We start from the raw sequence: 19,566 nt of genomic DNA, 5'->3' as shown, positions 1-19,566 counted from the left end.
CTACAGTGACGGACCAGAGTTCCTCCAGCTCCCGGAAGAAGAGTGGCCTACGCCCACCCCACGGGAAGCGAGTAAAGAGGAGGCTGAGAACAAGAAACCTATGTTCTGTGGACTGAGCACAGTCGCCTCCACAGACCCCAACATAGATGATTGCATTACCCTACAGAGTGCGCAGCTAAAGACATTCCTGTGGCACCACCCAGAGATTCAGTCCACTGCCGACATTTCAGCAGCTGACTACGAAGAAGCAGAACTTCTTCTACTACAACGAGCCCAGAGAGACTCGTTCCCCGATGAGCTAGACTGTCTACAGGGAGGAAAGCCCGTCCCATCAGACAGCAGATTGCTCCACCTGGCACCCGAGAGCGACGCCCATAATCTCATCAGAGTGGGTGGTCGTCTGCGGAGAGCCCCCGATCTACCGGATGACGTTAAGTACCCGATAGTCTTGAACAGCCGACACAAGGTCACAGAGCTGATCATAAAGAAATACGACGAGGATGTACACCACGCAGGAGCAGAGAGAGTCTTCGCGGAGATCAGACGTCGCTATTGGATACTTCAAGGAAGAGAAGCAGTGCGACGCTTCCAGCGAACCTGTCTAGACTGCCGAAAGTGGCGCGCGCAGCCCAGCATACCCCGGATGGCTGACCTACCTCCCTGTCGCCTCCGACTCGGCGACAAGCCATTCCACTCCACAGGCATGGACTGTTTTGGCCCGTTGTATATAAAGAAAGGAAGAGGAACCGAGAAGCGGTGGGGTATTGTATTCAAATGCATGACCACCAGAGCGATACATATCGAACTCCTTCCGACCATGAGCACAGACTCATTCCTTATGGCCTTCCGAAGATTCACATCACGGAAAGGAAAACCGTCTACATTGTTGTCTGATCACGGGACAAACTTCAAAGGCGGAGAAAGAGCTGAGAGAGAGCTTCCAAGCTATGGGCCCAGAACTTAAGACCCACCTCGCTCCATCCCAGATTGACTTCCAGTTTAATCCCCCGAACGCACCCCACTTCGGTGGAACCTGGGAACGAGAAGTACGTTCTATAAAGACAGCCCTGTACGCCGTGCTTGGGGCCCAGACTGTGGCGGAAGAAGTCCTAATGACAGTCCTCACGGAGATCGAGGGAGTATTGAACTCGAAGCCCCTCGGTTACGTCTCAAGTGATGTAGCAGATGTCGACCCAGTCACCCCCAACACACTCTTGATGGGGCGGCTGGACCCCGCGCTACCCCAGACAATGTACAGGCCTGAAGAAGCGAACGGCCGAAGAATGTGGAGGTACAGTCAAGTACTAGCTGACAAGTTTTGGAACAGCTTTCTACTCCACTACCTACCGTCTCTACAGACCCGCCAGAAGTGGGTAAAAGAGAGAGACAATTTGACAGAAGGAACAGTCGTCATGATTATCGACCAGTCACTACCCAGAGCTATGTGGCCGGCTGGCCGCGTAAGCAAAGTGATCACCGGTGCCGATGGCAAGGTCCGAGCAGCTGAAGTACTCGTCCAAGGGCGAACTTACACACGACCCGTGGCGAGGCTAATAGAACTGCCCAGACTCCCAGACACTATCGATGACGACCATGACCCCACGACTTTGTGAGTTGACTGACCCTTACAGCGGACCTTGAGTGGTAGACAGTGCGGTTAATCTGTCTCTGCTTAGCTAATTAGGTGGGACTAATTAGGGTGCGGCTGTTGTGAAGGATCAGATTAAACCGAATATATATATTTATTTATGGATATATATTTAATAGTATTTGTATATCGTTTGATATCCCCTGTATATTCCTTGTACATATACACTGAATATCCCTTTAGTCTACTAACAGCCCATAATAGTTTCATTCTACCATTGGACAAGAACCTGGCGCCAGCAGCCAAGCCCCTTGGTTCAAGTTCAATCGTGCCGACGAACATGTCGTTACAAGCCCGGTTCCGCGTAGGAATACGTCTGGCGAAATACGAATGGTACTATTTGTTCACAGCGCATATATATATGGCGCAAGTAAAGTAGAACTTTCTTTTAGTCCATTAGTCCTTTACCCTCCAACCTAGTAACAGACGTGAAGCCTCACCCACGACGCACGTGTGGTGCAGTATGGCCTACTTGGCCTCAGAATAGGCATTGAGACATCGTGTGGATTAATAGTTGAATTGTCATAGTTTGGCACTATACCGTCGAGTGGGACGTATTTCTATTAAGTTAATAATAGTCTATGTATGGTGCATCGGTCGGTTAGAGTTATAAAGTGAGCAGTACCCCCATCGTTCCTGGCGTTATCTAGAGTCTTAACCAGGCTGGGCAGACCACGTGTGGTGCTTGCATCCGAGGAGCTCTGGGCCAGGACGAGTGGACCTGTACATTGGATTACTTCACCCAGACGACGGCGAGCCCTCCACGGCTTGGATTATCTACGTGCTTTGGGTGCTTTGATTATGCCATGGATAACAGCCAACACTGCTGAGTGTTGGAACTACCCCCCCGAGAGGAGTCCAGGTGAGACGGCGCTCTACCCCGAGTGAGGTCGCCTCACGTCTCTTCGTTGTGGACCGGCAGCTACCGTCTACAAGAGGGCCCAGCTGTATTCATCTGTGGACCGAGGTTCTGTGGGCACCGTGTTCAGCACTCTGAATTCTCCCAAGAAATCGTCGGCCAGATGGGATATCGCCAGCGGCTCTCCTAACCCCCCCCCCTACTGACTTACAACCAGCGGGACCCCCCTTTAGTGTATCCAGCTATAATCATTTAAGTACCATCGCTATAGTTCCCTAAAGAACCAGGTTGTATACTTGCTCCCTGCGTAACCAGAGATTGGACATTCAATGTTGATTTACCTACGAATACTCATTTGCCTTACAAGTGCATTCAAATCATAAATGTCATTAAGTGAACGTTGTATATACCCTTTGCTATATAAAATATTCGATTTATACATTTGTGTGGACTTCGTTTCATCAGGTGGGAAAGTGTTCATCATATCTACATCATGTACTGTGTGGCCAGTATTTAAAGTACATAAAGCAGGTAGTGGTTTAATGATACCATACTTATCAATACAGTCAGGGAATTGTACCCCTCAGTTACAACTCTAGTCACCCAAACAACTGCCGCTTTGAACTGCTGCGGTCAGGCAATCGATATCGGAGTCTCATAGCCAGTACAGAGAGACTCAAGGCCTCTACATGCTACAGCAACTTCAAAGCAACTTCAACACAACATCAGCGCGATTTCAGCGCGGTTGTTGTTTAGGGTCTTGTAGACTGTGTTGCGAGGATGCTGCGTACTCCAAAATCTAACCTAAACAACCGTTGCGTTGATATTGCGTAGCAGTGATTGGTTGGTTAGCGAATGGGGGCGGGGCTGTCATAGAATAATATTGGTCTCGCAGAGAATGCCATCCGCCATTGTTGTAGATTAGCGTCACATAGCTGGCCTTTTTCTGAAAACCCAAGCACATATTGTTCCATAGCATACGCCTTCAGTTGATCATGACAAATCCTCTCTTACCTTGACGATTAAAAAGCCTCCATAATTTAGTAAATAAAGCTGTAGCCAGCCAGCTAGCATTGGTGCTATACAAAATGCTATCCACATTAGCTACATAGCTAACCAACTAAATACAATGGTATCCTGAGGTAACTTTAACGTTAAATACAACGTTTGCTAGTCGAAATGACTGGACACACACAGGGACAAGTTAAACATCAATCAATTAATTTATTCCAATAGGTAGTTTGAGCTGCATGTGAGCCGAGGTCCTCTCCATTGGAAACTAATGACGTTACGGTAACGTTAGCTCGAAAAGCACAGAAAGTTAAGCTGCTAGCAACAGACACTATAACACTTCCGGTCTGGGGATTTCAAAATAAAAGAGCGACGTCTAAAATCACCGGAAATACGTTTATTTTGTACATTATCTAACGTTAACACGAACCTAAACTAACTTTAGTTAAACTAACTTTGCGCGTCGATGTTGCAGAAGCATAAAGGCAGAGTGTCTAAAACACCGTTGCTTTGTCGATGTTGTGTTGCAGTTGCTTTGAAGTTTCTGTAGCATGCAGAGGCCTTCAGAAGGAGCTTCCATCAGGATGCTCAACGACAATAACACTATGTAACAAACCATCAATGACACACATCCACACGTACACACACATCCACACGTACACACTCACTTTAAATAAACAACTCACTGTAGCATCCACTTTCGACACTTTAACACACTTTATATTTATTGGTAAAGAGATTTGCACTACAATCCATACCTCATTGCACCTTCCCTAAGTTGTACCTCATCCTATTTCTGTTTTTTTTTTTTTAACAAATGTTTTTTCTTTTCTCTTTTTTTACATGAAACAAGACAAACAATACAGTAACAGTAATAATCAACAGTAAATCACAGGACAATAACAGAAATAATAATAACAATAATGACAGTCCAGTAATTAAATCAGAATGAAAGTAGACTAAAAGACATAAAAATAATAAATACAATACCATGGGCTCCCCCCCCCCCCCCCCCCCCCCCTTCAGGACCCCCACGTGGGCTATACATCCACTACTTCATTCAACACCAGAAAACTCCAAATTTATATGCGTTCCTTTATCTTATCCACCACAGCTACCCAGACTGCTATGCTGGCTTCATTAACACCTAAAATTCATGCAGTAGATATCTCTAGATAAATCACATCGAGATAGGTGAGAATCCATACCTTCGGGCACATTTTATCCGGTTGAATCCAGCGTCAACTTTTTGGCAGCTGTAAGACCCGCCAAAATGAGTCTCTTTACATGGACAGAGGTTGATAACTGAGAAACATCATTCAACAACAGTACAGAAGGCAGTGTCGGTATGGTCAGAGATAAAATCTCTGATAATTGAGTGGTAACATTTTCCCAAAAAGTCTCAACAGGAGGGCATTCCCAATACATATGCATATATGTACCAATAGCATCGTTTGAACACAAGGAGCATCGAGAGTCAAGTCTGAGACCCATTAGATACAATCGTCTATGGGTCAGGTAAGTCCTATTTCTGCATTGTAATGTATACTGTATTGTATTGTAACTCAGTTACTAATTTTTTCTACTCTGTATTGTATATATGTATTGTATATTGATGAACAATTTTGTTTACACTTTGTTTACGTACTTTTGACTTTCTATTTTATACTTTATTTTTATCTAGCACACTCTCAGGAGCAAAACAGAAAAAAGCATTTCATATAAAAGTATTGTGTATTTTTGTATGACAACTAATAAAGAAACTTGAACTTCTGTATTGTCGCAGTGAAAGGGTTAACCATTTGGTGGGGAAAGTGTGTCCTTGGTAAGAGAACACTGTCGGAATGCATTCATGTTCATTGTGAAGTGCAGAAGATGTTCTGTACTGTATGCCATTTTATATAGATTGTTACCTGGAAACGGTCTTCAGATTAAACAAGCCATTACCCTTTGTGACATCATGCCAAGGCCGCAATCAATCAATTCGCTTTTACTTAGGCTAATCAATTAGCTGTCCTTTTTGGAGCCAGGAACACTTCTACCTAATCTACTGCCCAGTTTTGTAAAAGTGTTTAGCTGCGACCAGCAGCTCTATAGGTCACTCTGTCGAGTTGGTGAGTTGATTTGTCCACAAAAGTGTCTCTAGCGGCCACAGGTTTCGCCCAAGGAGGCTGAGATTGGGCATGGAGGTCAAGTATTTGTGTGTGAAGGTGTGTGTGTGTTCATGCCAGTTGGCTAAAAGGGGGTGTGGCAATGGCAAGGTAACTATAAAAGAAGGAAGGGTCATCACGTCGGAATACCAGTGTTCTATGCTCTGCTTGGTGTCAGACTTTAGTGGCAGTTCTATTGAAGCCTATGGGAGATGCATGGAGAAGCAAAATATACAAGCTATTTGTGGAAATATACACAAACCAATTATAAAAAAAAATAATCATATTAGCCTGAATTCAGATTCTTTAATTCAGATTAAAGTAAAGCATGTAAAATTGTAAATGGTAAATGGCTGCATTTATATAGCGCTTTTATTCAAAGCGCTTTACAATTTGTTCCTCACATTTTTACCCATTCACTCACACATTCACACACCGATGTCGGCAGTGTCATGTAGAACAATGATGTATGCAGATGACTCCACATTACTCGTATCAGGAAAAGACACAAAGGTTATTGAGGAAACGCTCAGCAGAGAACTATCTTTAGTTGGAGACTGGATGATGGACAACAAGCTGGGAATCAAACCGGGAACCTCCGGATTACCAGACGACGGCTCTACCTCCTGAACCACTGTCGCCCCCACAATTGTTTAATAAGATTCAAAACTATGGGGCCTTCTTAAACTGTGACACTCTCCCACACGTTCCAACGGTGTTACGGCCTGCCGCGGTGTCTCTGTGCTGCGTTCACACACCAGACGGTAAAAGCACTCCAGACAACTCGTATGGTGGTTGGAGTAACGCGTTGGAAGAAGTGATGTTCACACGTTTGAACTGGCGTGTGAAGCCGTCTGGAGTGTAATAGTGTGGTTTCTCCCAAATCTTATTGCTTTATGCTCGTGATAATGATAATTTTCACAACTTGCCATATTAGCCCACTATCTTATCAAATCAAATCAAATTTATTTGTAAGGCCCGACAACACACGTTAATGTCCCCATGGGCCGGACACGTCTTCTTTAAACAAGTCAAGAAGAAACATCACAATAAATCAAGAACAAAACAAAAACACCATAAAGTCCAAAACATTTTAAATAAATGAATGCAACACTCCCAGACATACCCCATGCGAAGGTAAGGAAAAATTCACTAAAACCTAGCAATAGGGAAAAATGCACTCATGTGTGTAATGAAACACAGATAAGTGCATGCAATAGCAACTGAACATTTTGAAATATTGGAATATAGAGCTGATGGCGGATCTATTTGGGGAGTGGGGGCGGCGCAGAGAGGGTCACATCCTCCCGGTCATAATCACGGGACGTCCGCTACTCCGGTCATCACCACGAGACAGCCACTCTCAGGGAGACAAGACGGGGCAGGCGTTAGACAGTTTGCGTGATTGTGATGGGCGGACATAGCAATAGATACATGTGGTAAGCATATATGTGAATAGAATAGAGGTACTTAACCCAGCAATGAACTCAACATCTAAACCACGTTTTGTCTTGCTCAGATGTGCTCAGTCTTCTAGTTGGTGCTTTTTTGGCTGAAGTTGCATGTCAAGCACAAACTAGCCTTGACATAGTGGCATTTCAAATAATGATTACTGAGAAGCATACCTTACGTTTTGGTATTGTTAAATTAATATATATATATTTCTGTGTTGGTGACTGTCATGTACAGAGGTCTATTGACCATACAAGATAGTAATCTGGGCAGGTGTTACATGAGCAAAAAACAACCCCCTCAGTAGAAAAATGCTTCTCAAACAGTCCCGGGTAGGCAGATAGTAAACAGAGACGTTTTCAAATGGTAAATCAGGGTTTTATTATATAGTGGGGGTTTCAACCCACGGCCCTTTTCCCAAGGGAAAAGGGGATGTCATCGGTGGGGATTTCAACCCACACACACAAAGGGGAAAAAAGGGATGGGAGGACAGACAAGACATACATATAAGGCAACTCAACCCAGATAGACAAACCTTGAGGCTACCGTACTATGTGGCCGTGTGAACATCAGAGAGCACACGGTTCCATACACAAGGTGCAGAAACAGGCTGGCACCATCATCAGTCCCTCAGGTCTATGGACTAGGGCTAACTGCATATCCATATTATATGAACATACACACATATATCTATATCCACGCAGTGGCAAACAAAGGCAACCTCATACACTGAGGTCACTGGAACATGACACACAACAGGAATCCCGACGTGCGTGTGCTGTCAGCTACTTGTGCACCCGCCCCTTCCTGATGTGACTGCCATCAGCTGTAGTTCATTAAGCAATCAGCACCCTTCAGTATAGGGACGGGCAGCACCTGACAGGAAGAGAAGAAGAGACATCATCAGCTCCCATGTTCACCCACACACACACACACAAACGATACTAATCTAATGTTCACATGGTCTTCCAAATACAGTAATAATGATAATGACCAACCCACGTACGTCACACCTCCCCCCATAAGAGCGAACCCGCAGGGTTAGCAAAACATTATCACTTATTATCAACCAACATCCGATTAGTACCAACAGAACAAAAATAAATAGAAATCACACTCCAAATAGACCACATGCCCCTATTCTGGGCCCACACGGTCAACCACCACCTCACCCAATACCAGACGCATCAGCCGCCGGACGTGGCTGGCACCTTCCTCATACCTAGGCCACGACGGTATCCTATAGTCAACCATACGCAAATTGCTCAATGGTGTTCGCACTCCCAACATCAACCCCGTGCGTCCTGTAAGGCACATTTGAACACAACACAGCATGTGAAACCACAGTCCTGTCACATCTCAACTCCGATGAGACGCGGGCAGGATTTTTCATTAGCCTATTCACATGACACCAGCGTGTCCTCCTCCGCCGCCCGAGCGTATGCAACATATACTTAGTGGCAGAGACCTTTCCTCTTACCACATAAGGTCCTGAGAACCGGGCAGTGAGCACCGTACTAGGCGTGGGCAGCACAATAAACACCTCATCCCCCACCTCAAAATCCCTAGGGACAGCACAAATAGAAGGGACATTGGGGTGATTATTAATCAATGCATCACACAACAAGTTAGTAAACGGAGCGTCTCCAACCTCCAACACAGGGACGACCTTATCCCCAGCAATATCATTTCCCATGACGAAATCCACGCCCTTTACGGGAAAACATGGGCGAACCGCGACCGGAAAACACCCTGTGATCAGTGCAGACTGTACATGCACCCGATGCAACGGCACGCGCACACACCCCATGCCAATGAACACTACACAACAACAACCACCAAACGCACATAGCACACACATCCACACGCACACACTCACTTAAACAAACACACTGTAGCACCCACTCCACACACTTTATAGCACACACCCACTTTAAACAAACACACTGTAGCACCCACTCCCCACACTTTATATTTATTGATGAAGGATTGCACTACAACTCGTACACCTTACTGTAAATTGTACCTAAATTGTACCTCATCCCATTTCTGCTTTGCACTAGATAGTACTGTACATTAGTACACTGCATAGTATTGTATATTATATGGTAACTCAGAACATTGTACATATGTCTATACCGAACACTGTGACCTCATTTTCTTCTTCTAAATTACATGCTATACTATGTTATTTGATACTATCTTGTCTAGCACAGTCTCTGGAGCGTAACAGTAAGAAGCATTTTGTATGAAAGTATTCTGTACTTCTGTATGACAACTATTAAAGAAACTTGAATACCTCTCACCAATCCGCTCGACCGACAGGAGTCCACATCCAATGGTAATACATCAGCCAGGATGAACGATTGAGAGGCTCCTGTATCACGGAGTATTCTCACCCGATGGTAGTCCCCAACTTTACCCGACAGGGACACACAACCATCAAACAAAAAGGGCTCAAAAGAGCTACGCTGGTCAGGACATGACACCGTACCAATCAACCCCACCCCTTTCGGTTCCTGGGCTGACTCCCTGGTCTCCTGTCGATCCCTTAGCGCATGACAGTCCTTCACAAAATGCCCTTCTTTTTTACAATAATGACACACCCTTTCAGACGGCGGAGAGCGTGATCGGAATGGTCGCTCGTCACCTCCGCGATACGGCGGCTCCGACGGAGAGAACGCGCCCCCTCCTACATACACACCATTTCGTACAGAAACATGTGATGCAGAAACATTTTTGTGGATCATTGCCAACTCGTCACACAAAACTGCAGCTTCCTGGAGGGTAGAAACCTTTCGCTCCTCCAACTGTATTATCATGTGTTCGGGCACAAATTTTTTAAATTGTTCCATGAGGATTAACTCGCTCAAAGCCGCGAGTCCATCCACCTTACACGCTTCACACCAACGAGTGAACACCATCCGTTGTTCATGGGAAAATGCGACATGTGTTTGCGAGGGGGCTTTACTTAGTCCCCTAAACCGCTGCCTATAAGCCTCCGGCACCAGTTCATACACGCGCAAGACAGCACCCTTCACTTTCTCATATACCATGCTGTCCTCCTTTGATAAAAACTGGCATGCGTCTTGAGCCCTACCCGTGAGCCTATATTGCACTAATAGTGCCCACTGATCCTCCGGCCAATTCGCAGCCCCCGCTACCCGCTCAAAATTCAAAAAAAATTTCTCCACCTCAGATTCTCGAAAAACAGGAACCATAGCAATATGTTGCCCAACATTAAAACTGCCATGGCCACCTTCAGATGAGGGTGAAGAAGAGCCAACACTCCCCAGCTCCATCCTCTTCAGTGTAATCTGGAGCTCTCTATCTCTCTCCTCCCTCTCTCGTACAGCTTCCCTGTTTCTCTCAGCTGCTCTGTCCTCTCTGTCAGCTGCTCTGTCCTCCCTCTCTCGTACAGCTTCCCTGTCTCTCTCAGCTGCTCTGTCCTGTCTATCTCTCTCAGCTGCTTTGTCCTCTCTGTCAGCTCTGTCCCGTCTATCTCTCTCAGCTGCTCTGTCCTCTGTCAGCTGCTCTGTCCTCCCTGTCTCTGTCCTCTCTGCGCAACAGCGCTCTCTCCTCCATCTGGAGACGGGCCAAACGCAGACTAGAGCGCGCATGGCCAGAAGACGTGGAGTCTTTATCCGAATCGCCCGCGGCCTCACTTCCAGCTCCGGCCGTACTACCATCCTTCCTAATAGCACCACCATCCATGTTAAGATCACGTAAGGGAGAGTTAACCCATTCGCCCGTGTGTGCAACCTCCTGATCACTATGACTCACTACTCCCTGAGCCGGGCTAAACACCTGTTGCTCCACCAACCCCGCTATAACAGCTGCCTTCATATCCGCCTTGGATTGGGAATTTTGCACAGCAATAGCATAATGCCTAGCAATAAGGCCTAATTCCGCCTTAGTGCAACCTTCCACCTGATCCTCTGTCGGATCCGCCACAAAGGCCTCAAAAACAAATGCCGACGCAGCCATATTATGTTTTTATGCGTGCGTAAAAAAAAATATATACATATATATCACGTCCTCACTTAATTAACCATGACCGTGCACAATAATAATAGACACATGCTGCTTTCATACCTCTTACCCAAAACAATCCAACTGACCACATCTACTAAATGAAAATAATAACAAATGGTCCTAACCACTCAACTAGGAGTCACCTGTGTCACTCTAGCCCAGTGGTTCTCAAACTTTTTACACCAAGTACCACCTGAGAACGTAGCTGGCTCTCCAAGTACCACCATATGACCGGCGTTAAAATACAGTCTATTCAGCTATGCACAGTTCACGCAGGAGGCAAATGTATTCCTAATACCATTATTTATTGTTAACTTTTGTCAGACACAGCCACAATGTACAAAGGGTTAGCACTAGAACTAGCAAACGCTTCCATACAACTCATACAATGCAAGGGGCATTGAGAACATAATAACTAACATTCTCACATAGCAAGTGAGAAAATTAAGAACAACTGTATTTCAGCAAATGTACTTAATTCTATCTCTCTCTCTCACTCACTCACTCTCTCTCTCTCTCTCACACAGCAAGCAATTGTCCGTCATTCTCTCTCTCTCACACTCACACACACACAATTATTTGGTTACAAAACCTTAATTTCCTGCATTCTGGTGCAGGAATTTTTGAAATTTTACCCTTTAAATGCCAGTTTGTGTGATGGCATCACAAATTATTGTTAAAAAAAACAAAGTAAAATATTTTCAATATATCAAATGCAAAGTAAATTTTTCTGGGGGGGATTATTACAGGATAGGCATGTGTCAATGATTAGCAGCAACACATATTTTGATGGATTTTTTGTAATGTCAGATTTAACACCAGCTCTTTTCAGAAAAGTGGGAGTATTTCATTTTTTATCTGACATTTTGGTTATGATCAGGGCTGAAGTTGAATTAAAGATTTATGACTGTTTAGACTGCATTACTCTCTGTCACAGTGATCTCCTGGTTGTTCCCCACTTAGATTATCTAACTATCGCGCCGCCGCAACCAGAAACATTGGCCTGGCCTGCTTCTAAGTTCAGTGGCCTGACTGCAAAAAAGAAAAAAAAATTGTTTTTAGCTTTTTTGGAAATGTTTTCAAGTACCACCAGCAGTACCACCAAGTACCACTAGTGGTACGCGTACCACAGTTTGAGAACCACTGCTCTAGCCTATCCCAGATAAACTACTCCACTAGATGGATGAAAGGCTACAAATATCTTCAGTCGCTTACCGATTTCATTGCGCACTCCACCGGAATCACGACTCGTGCCCCCCACCCTCTAGCCCAGTGGTTCCCAACCTTTTTCCCCCCAGGGACCCCCAAACATCTCTGATGAAATTCGCGGACCCCCTCCTAATAAGATACCATAAAATACTTTTTTTTTTTTCATTTTAATAACAAACTGCTTATACACAGGCATATGCATCACAATTAGACCCACTATGCTTCTTTGACTTGTGCCTTCAATCAACAAATCTCATCTTGCACCATATGCATTTCAAAATGTTTGGCCAATATTCAAATGCTGTATTCATCCTCTCAAATCAGGCCCTAATGGTGAACGGTTTGCATTTATGGAACAAATCAATGCAACAAATTAAACTAAATATGAGACAGGAAATTCCAATCAGTAGCAGAGAGAATCTGTCCTAGCTGGGTTTAATACCTTTTTTTTGTCATTTTAATAACAAACTGCTTATACACAGGCATATGCATCACAATTAGACCCACTATGCTTCTTTAACTTGTGCCTTCAATCAACAAATCTCATCTTGCACCATATGCATTTCAAAATGTTTGGCCAATATTCAAATCCTGTATTCATCCTCTCAAATCAGTCCCTAATGGTGAACGGTTTGCATTTATGGAACAAATCAATGCAACAAATTAAACTAAATATGAGACAGGAAATTCCAATCAGTAGCAGAGAGAATCTGTCCTAGCTGGGTTTAATACATTTTTTTTGTCATTTTAATAACAAACTGCTTATACACAGGCATATGCATCATAATTAGACCCACTATGCTTCTTTGACTTGTGCCTTCAATCAACAAATCTAATCTTGCACCATATGTATTTCAAAATTTTGGCCAATATTCAAATCCTGTATTCATCCTCTCAAATCAGGCCCTAATGGTGAACGGTTTGCATTTATGTTGAATGAAGTAAGAATCCACTGCAGTAAAAATATCCTCACCTCGAGTGGTGGTAGTAAGGTTGACTGACATGAGAATGTCCTGGTTCAGATCCTCATTTTCAATATATTGCACATAAACGATGAGCACAGCCTCGTCTGCGACAGTTGTAGTTTCATCAAGTTGTATGGCAAATGGACCCTTTCTAAGCTTTTCTGACAGCTGCTGCTCGCAATCACTTGACATCTTATCAATTCGGTCTTTCACTACATTGTTCGAGAGTGGTACTGATTTTAGTTTATCCGCCACCTGTGGGCCGCACAGTTTCTAAACCATTTTGATGCAGGCTGGTTTGATGAGCTGCTCGCCAATATTGTGCGGTTTCTTTGCTTTTGCAATTAAAAGCGAACACTCAAAGGAGGCTTCGGTAGCCTTCTGTAAATCACTGCCACCCCTGCTCCACGCTACTCTAACATCAACAGGCTTGTTCGCCTTGAGAGACTGATCTTTCCTCCGAAAAAAGTCTGGATCCTTCCCAACGGTTTCTGGGTGCTTAGACGCCTGATGTCTCTTCAGCTTGCTGGGCTTCAGGCTCGAGTTTGCCAACTTTTCTCCACAAATCACACACTCAGGTCGTTTGTCTGGTCCCTCAGTGAAGCCCATGGTGATGTAATTTTCGCGATTGCTGTAGGTCCTAACCTTTTTTGCAGATGAGCTGCCGTCATCTCCTTTTCGTTTGTCACACATTTTCGCCTCTGGCGGCTGACTGCAGACGAGCCGAGAAAGTTAACTAGCGTGCTAGGCTAGCTACAGAAAGTGATACAGTCAACTGATTCGCGTTTTAGCGGCTACCCGGTAGCCTACTGTTAACACTTTGGGTGCCGGGAGCCGTCTTTAGACGTCTTTGCTGGCCATGCTAAAGTTGCCGGGGGACGCTGTACGTCGTCTTTATATCAATATTTCAAAAATCTGCGATCGGATTCATAATGTCCCTCCGCTGGCCTGAGATCCACCAGCAGGACCCACTGAGCTCTCTGGCGGTTCAGGAGCGCCATCTGGTGGCCGATCGGCGCAAGCGCTTAACAGGAAGCGCACTAGAGGTTTTGCTAGACGTCCGTATTGCTTCCGGCCACTCGGTACATGTCCCGTGACTCTAGCTCGTCACTCTACATAGCGATCGATTGCCAATAACTCGATAAACAACATGATTTGGACGTATATACCATTATACAAGCTGGAGATGGACCGGGTAATAATATATCCCATAATGATAAAATTTCTACTCGACGATGATCGCCCAACGGCGCGCGGAGACTGGGGTGAGTTTCAGCGTGTAACGTTACCGTCTTCGATAATAACTGATATTATCAACATTTGACCCACATTAGATGATTGGTATAACGCTGCCCACGGAATTATAAACGCCCCCTCGCCCATCCGGTCAACATCAGATGACGTGTAGTAACTTCTAGAAGTACGTCTAGTTGGAATTTTTTATATCGCGCTGATTGCCATCAAACTGTATTTCATCATCAATATAATGCATTTGGGGCTATATATCACGTTCTGGAGAAAGCTGCAGAAAGAGATGAAAACATACTTATACATTAGACCATACTTTACTATGAATATGTGAATGAAAAAGTTTAACGTTGCTACACAATGAACAATACATATAGGACTTTGAATGGGCCCTAATAATGGCAATGTAGCAATAGAATTTAAAAAGTTATAGCCCTGCAAAGAAGGGGACTTTCTCCATAGACAAATAGCGCTGGCAATCTATGGTATATCATTAATTTAACCTTAGGCAACCAAAGTGTTAACGTTCAAAAATCATGTCTAGATGTTTATTTATTTATCTTTATTTTTTATTGTAGTGGAGAGACTATTCATGCTTCTGATGATAAAAAAAAAAAAAAAAAAAAAAAAAAAGACCTCAAATCATCTGTGGTCTGGCGGACCCCCTGCGCCCCCTGGCGGACCCCCAGGGGTCCGCGGACCCCAGGTTGGGAATCACTGCTCTAGCCAAGCAGGTGACCCCCCCTGTTACCTATGTGGCAGAAAAATAGAATGGTTAAGAGCATCACAACAATAATGACTTACATCAATCAACTGTGCACGGACAATGGACCCCTTACAATACCAATTTAGAAAACGCTATCTTATTACACCTGATATGCTTCAATCGACAAGTTACCCCGTTATTTTACCAACAAGGAACCATACAATTGCGCAAACTTAACGAGCCCCCATGTCATGTACAGAGGTCTATTGACCATACAAGATAGTAATCTGGGCAGGTGTTACATGAGCAAAAAACAACCCCCTCAGTAGAAAAATGCTTCTCAAACAGTCCCGGGTAGGCAGATAGTAAACGGAGACGTTTTCAAATGGTAAATCGGGGTTTTATTATATAGTGGGGGTTTCAACCCACGGCCCTTTTCCCAAGGGAAAAGGGGATGTCATCGGTGGGGATTTCAACCCACACACACAAAGGGGGAAAAAGGGATGGGAGGACAGACAAGACATACATATAAGGCAACTCAACCCAGATAGACAAACCTTGAGGCTACCGTACTATGTGGCCGTGTGAACATCAGAGAGCACACGGTTCCATACACAAGGTGCAGAAACAGGCTGGCACCATCATCAGTCCCTCAGGTCTATGGACTAGGGCTAACTGCATATCCATATTATATGAACATACACACATATATCTATATCCACGCAGTGGCAAACAAAGGCAACCTCATACACTGAGGTCACTGGAACATGACACACAACAGGAATCCCGACGTGCGTGTGCTGTCAGCTACTTGTGCACCCGCCCCTTCCTGATGTGACTGCCATCAGCTGTAGTTCATTAAGCAATCAGCACCCTTCAGTATAGGGACGGGCAGCACCTGACAGGAAGAGAAGAAGAGACATCATCAGCTCCCATGTTCACCCACACACACACACACACAAACGATACTAATCTAATGTTCACATGGTCTTCCAAATACAGTAATAATGATAATGACCAACCCACGTACGTCACAGTGACACTCATCCACACTCATCCCTCATTCACCTAACATGTTGTATAAAGGAAGGATTCTTTTTTTTTACTACTTTTTCTCCCCATTTTCTATTTTTCTCCCATCCCAATTTCGTATTATCCAATTCTACCCTCCCCTGTCTCGAACGTTGTTAGACCATGCCTCCCACTGGTTGGCTGCAATGTGGACCAAGCCTTGCATCACGTGTCCCCTCCGGTACACGAGGAGGCAGCTGTCGCATCTTTTCACCTGTACAGCGCGATCTCTCGGCGGCGAGGAGTATCGCGTGGGAGGCTCACGCTGCCCCCCGTTGCTTCCTGATTCTGCTGTACAGGCGCACCAACCGACCTGTAGTAGTCGCTGTCCACAATGTCCGATCCCCACCCACCGGCTTTCCCACCCCCTAATACTGCCAATTGTGTTAGTATGAACGACCAGCCAAGCCGGAAGCAACACCGAGAGCTGGGCTCGAACCCAGCATCTCCTGCGTTAGTGGCGAGCGCCTTGCCCACAGCGCCACTTAGCCGCCCTAAAGGAAGGATTCTTGAATAACCTCTTTGTCTGTCTGTCTCTCTTTCTCTGTCTGTCTCTCTCTCTGTTTCTCACTGTTTCCCTCGCTCTGTCTCACACACTCTCTCTCTCTCTCTCTCTCTCTCTCTCTCTCTCTCTCTCTCTCTCTCTCTCTCTCTCTCTCTCTCTCTCTCTCTCTCCTTCTAGGCAGCTGAGGGAGGAGCTGTGAGGAAGATGCTGGGTCCAGAGTGCGGTGTGGTAGAGGACTGGCTCTCAGAATTCAAGGTAAGTCTGTCAGCCTCAGAGTCACAGACCGTCCAATCCACTTGATTTATAAAGCACATTTAAAAACAACAAAGTTGACCAAAGTGCTGTACAAGTCCCACAACAGATAAAAAAGATAAAAAGATAAAAGCGCACAATAAAAACATATACAATATGTCACATAAAAAAGGCAGGTCTCAAACTTTCAAAACCAAAAGCCAAAGCAAATAAATGAGTTTTGAGGCGTGATTTAAACACCTCACCGAGAGAGAGATTCCGTCATGTAATGTACTGATCTCTTTTGTTTTCTCTGTTTGATTGTTTTGTTTTGTTTGGCTTTGGCAATGTAAACGTATGTTTCCCATGTCAATAAAGCCCATTTGAATTGAATTGAATTGAGAGAGGGTGCTCAGAGAGAGAGAGAGAGAGAGAGAGAGAGAGAGAGAGAGAGAGAGAGAGAGAGAGAGAGAGAGAGAGAGAGAGAGAGAGAGAGGGTGCTCTGAGAGAGAGAGGGGGTGCTCTGAGAGAGAGAGAGAGAGAGAGGGTGCTCTGTGAGAGAGAGGGGGTGCTCTGAGAGAGAGAGAGAGAGAGGGTGCTCTGTGAGAGAGAGAGAGAGAGAGAGAGAGAGAGAGAGAGGGTGCTCTGAGAGAGAGAGAGAGGGGGTGCTCTGAGAGAGAGAGAGAGGGGGTGCTCTGAGAGAGAGGGTGCTCTGAGAGGGAGAGAGAGAGGGTGCTCTGAGAGGGAGAGAGAGAGGGTGCTCTGAGAGGGAGAGAGAGAGGGTGCTCTGAGAGGGAGAGAGAGAGGGTGCTCAGAGAGAGAGAGAAAGAGGGTGCTCTGAGAGAGAGAGAGAGAGAGAGAGAGAGAGAGAGAGAGAGAGAGAGAGAGAGAGAGAGAGAGAGGGAGAGAGAGAGGGTGCTCTGAGAGAGAGAGAGAGAGGGAGAGAGAGAGGGTGCTCTGAGAGAGAGAGAGAGAGAGAGAGGGAGAGAGAGAGGGTGCTCAGAGAGAGAGAGAAAGAGGGTGCTCTGAGAGAGAGAGAGAGATAGAGAGAGAGAGGGTGCTCTGAGAGAGAGAGAGAGAGAGAGAGAGAGAGATAGAGAGAGAGAGGGTGCTCAGAGAGAGAGAGAGAGAGAGGGTGCTCTGAGAGAGAGAGAGAGGGTGCTCTGAGAGAGAGGGTGCTCTGAGAGAGAGAGAGAGAGAGAGGGTGCTCTGAGAGAGCGAGAGAGAGAGCGAGAGAGAGAGAGAGGGTGCTCTGTGAGAGAGCGAGAGAGAGAGGGTGATCTGTGAGAGAGAGAGAGGGTGCTCTGTGAGAGAGAGAGAGAGAGAGAGAGAGAGAGAGAGAGGGTGCTCTGTGAGAGAGAGAGAGGGTGCTCTGTGAGAGAGAGAGAGAGAGAGAGAGGGTGCTCTGTGAGAGAGAGAGAGAGAGAGAGAGAGAGAGAGAGAGAGAGAGAGAGAGAGAGAGAGAGAGAGAGAGGGTGCTCTGTGAGAGAGAGAGAGAGAGGGTGCAGAGAGAGGGTGCTCTGAGAGAGAGAGAGAGAGAGAGAGAAAGAGAGGGTGCTCTGAGAGAGAGCGAGAGAGAGGGTGCTCTGTGAGAGAGAGAGATAGAGAGAGTGCTCTGTGAGAGAGAGAGGGTGCTCTGAGAGAGAGAGAGTAAAATTGGATTCCTCCCAAATTATAGAACAGCTGACCACATTTTCACCCTACACACACTAATCGATAAATATGTAAATCAAAATAAAGGAAAAATTCATGCATGCTTTGTCGATTTCCAGAATGCTTTTGACTCAGTCTGGCATGAGGGTTTACTTTTTAAATGAATAGAAAGTGGTATAGGGGGGGAAGTCCTTTGATGTTATTAAATCCATATATGGCACAAATTGGCTGTCAAAATTGGAGATAAACACACAGACTTCTTCCCACAAGGCAGAGGGGTGAAGCAAGGCTGCAACCTCAGCCCCACACTGTTCAATATCTATATAAACGAACTGGCATTATTATTAGAACAGTCAGCAGCACCTGGTCTCACTCTCACAGACACAGAAATTAAGTGTCTCTTTTATGCAGATGACCTGGTCATATTGTCTCCTACTAGAGAAGGTCTTCAGCTAAATTTGGACATTCTTCATCAGTACTGTCAGACCTGGGCCCTGACAGTGAATATGAAGAAAACCAAAATTATGACCTTCCAAAAAAGATCCCAGTTACAGAGAAATTACCCAGAATACAAAATAGGTGGGACCCAAATAGAACAAACAAATAGCTATACATATCTAGGTTTACAAATCAGTTCCACTGGACATTTCTGTTCAGCTGTAAAGGAACTCAAGGAGAAGGCAAAAATGGCTTTCTATGCCATTAAGCGTTCAGTTCAAATCCAAATTCCAATCAGGACATGGCTAAACATATTTAAATCAGTTATACAATCGATTGCACTGTACGGCAGTGAGGTATGGGGCCCTTTATTAGTAACGGATTG

The 19,566-nt window shown here is 45.2% G+C and overlaps 1 protein-coding gene across 1 annotated transcript in view; it reads left to right on the top strand.

Annotated features, from left to right (window-relative positions):
* Positions 1-19,566, top strand: part of LOC311228130 (hyccin 2-like) — a gene marked incomplete at its 3' end in the record, with an annotated part of 330,310 nt that overhangs the window by 156,640 nt on the left and 154,104 nt on the right. The window contains 1 exon segment of the mRNA XM_084314043.1: positions 17,037-17,114. Within this exon segment, the coding sequence (XP_084170169.1) occupies positions 17,064-17,114 (51 nt within the window). The 5' untranslated portion in view covers positions 17,037-17,063.

The sequence above is a fragment of the Notolepis coatsorum genome, assembly GCF_963971535.1.
Source record: "Notolepis coatsorum genome assembly, chromosome: 5".
Taxonomy (NCBI): Eukaryota; Metazoa; Chordata; class Actinopteri; order Aulopiformes; family Paralepididae; genus Notolepis; species Notolepis coatsorum.
Note: the sequence above shows the minus strand (reverse complement) of the source record. Positions and strands in the feature narration are given on the sequence as shown.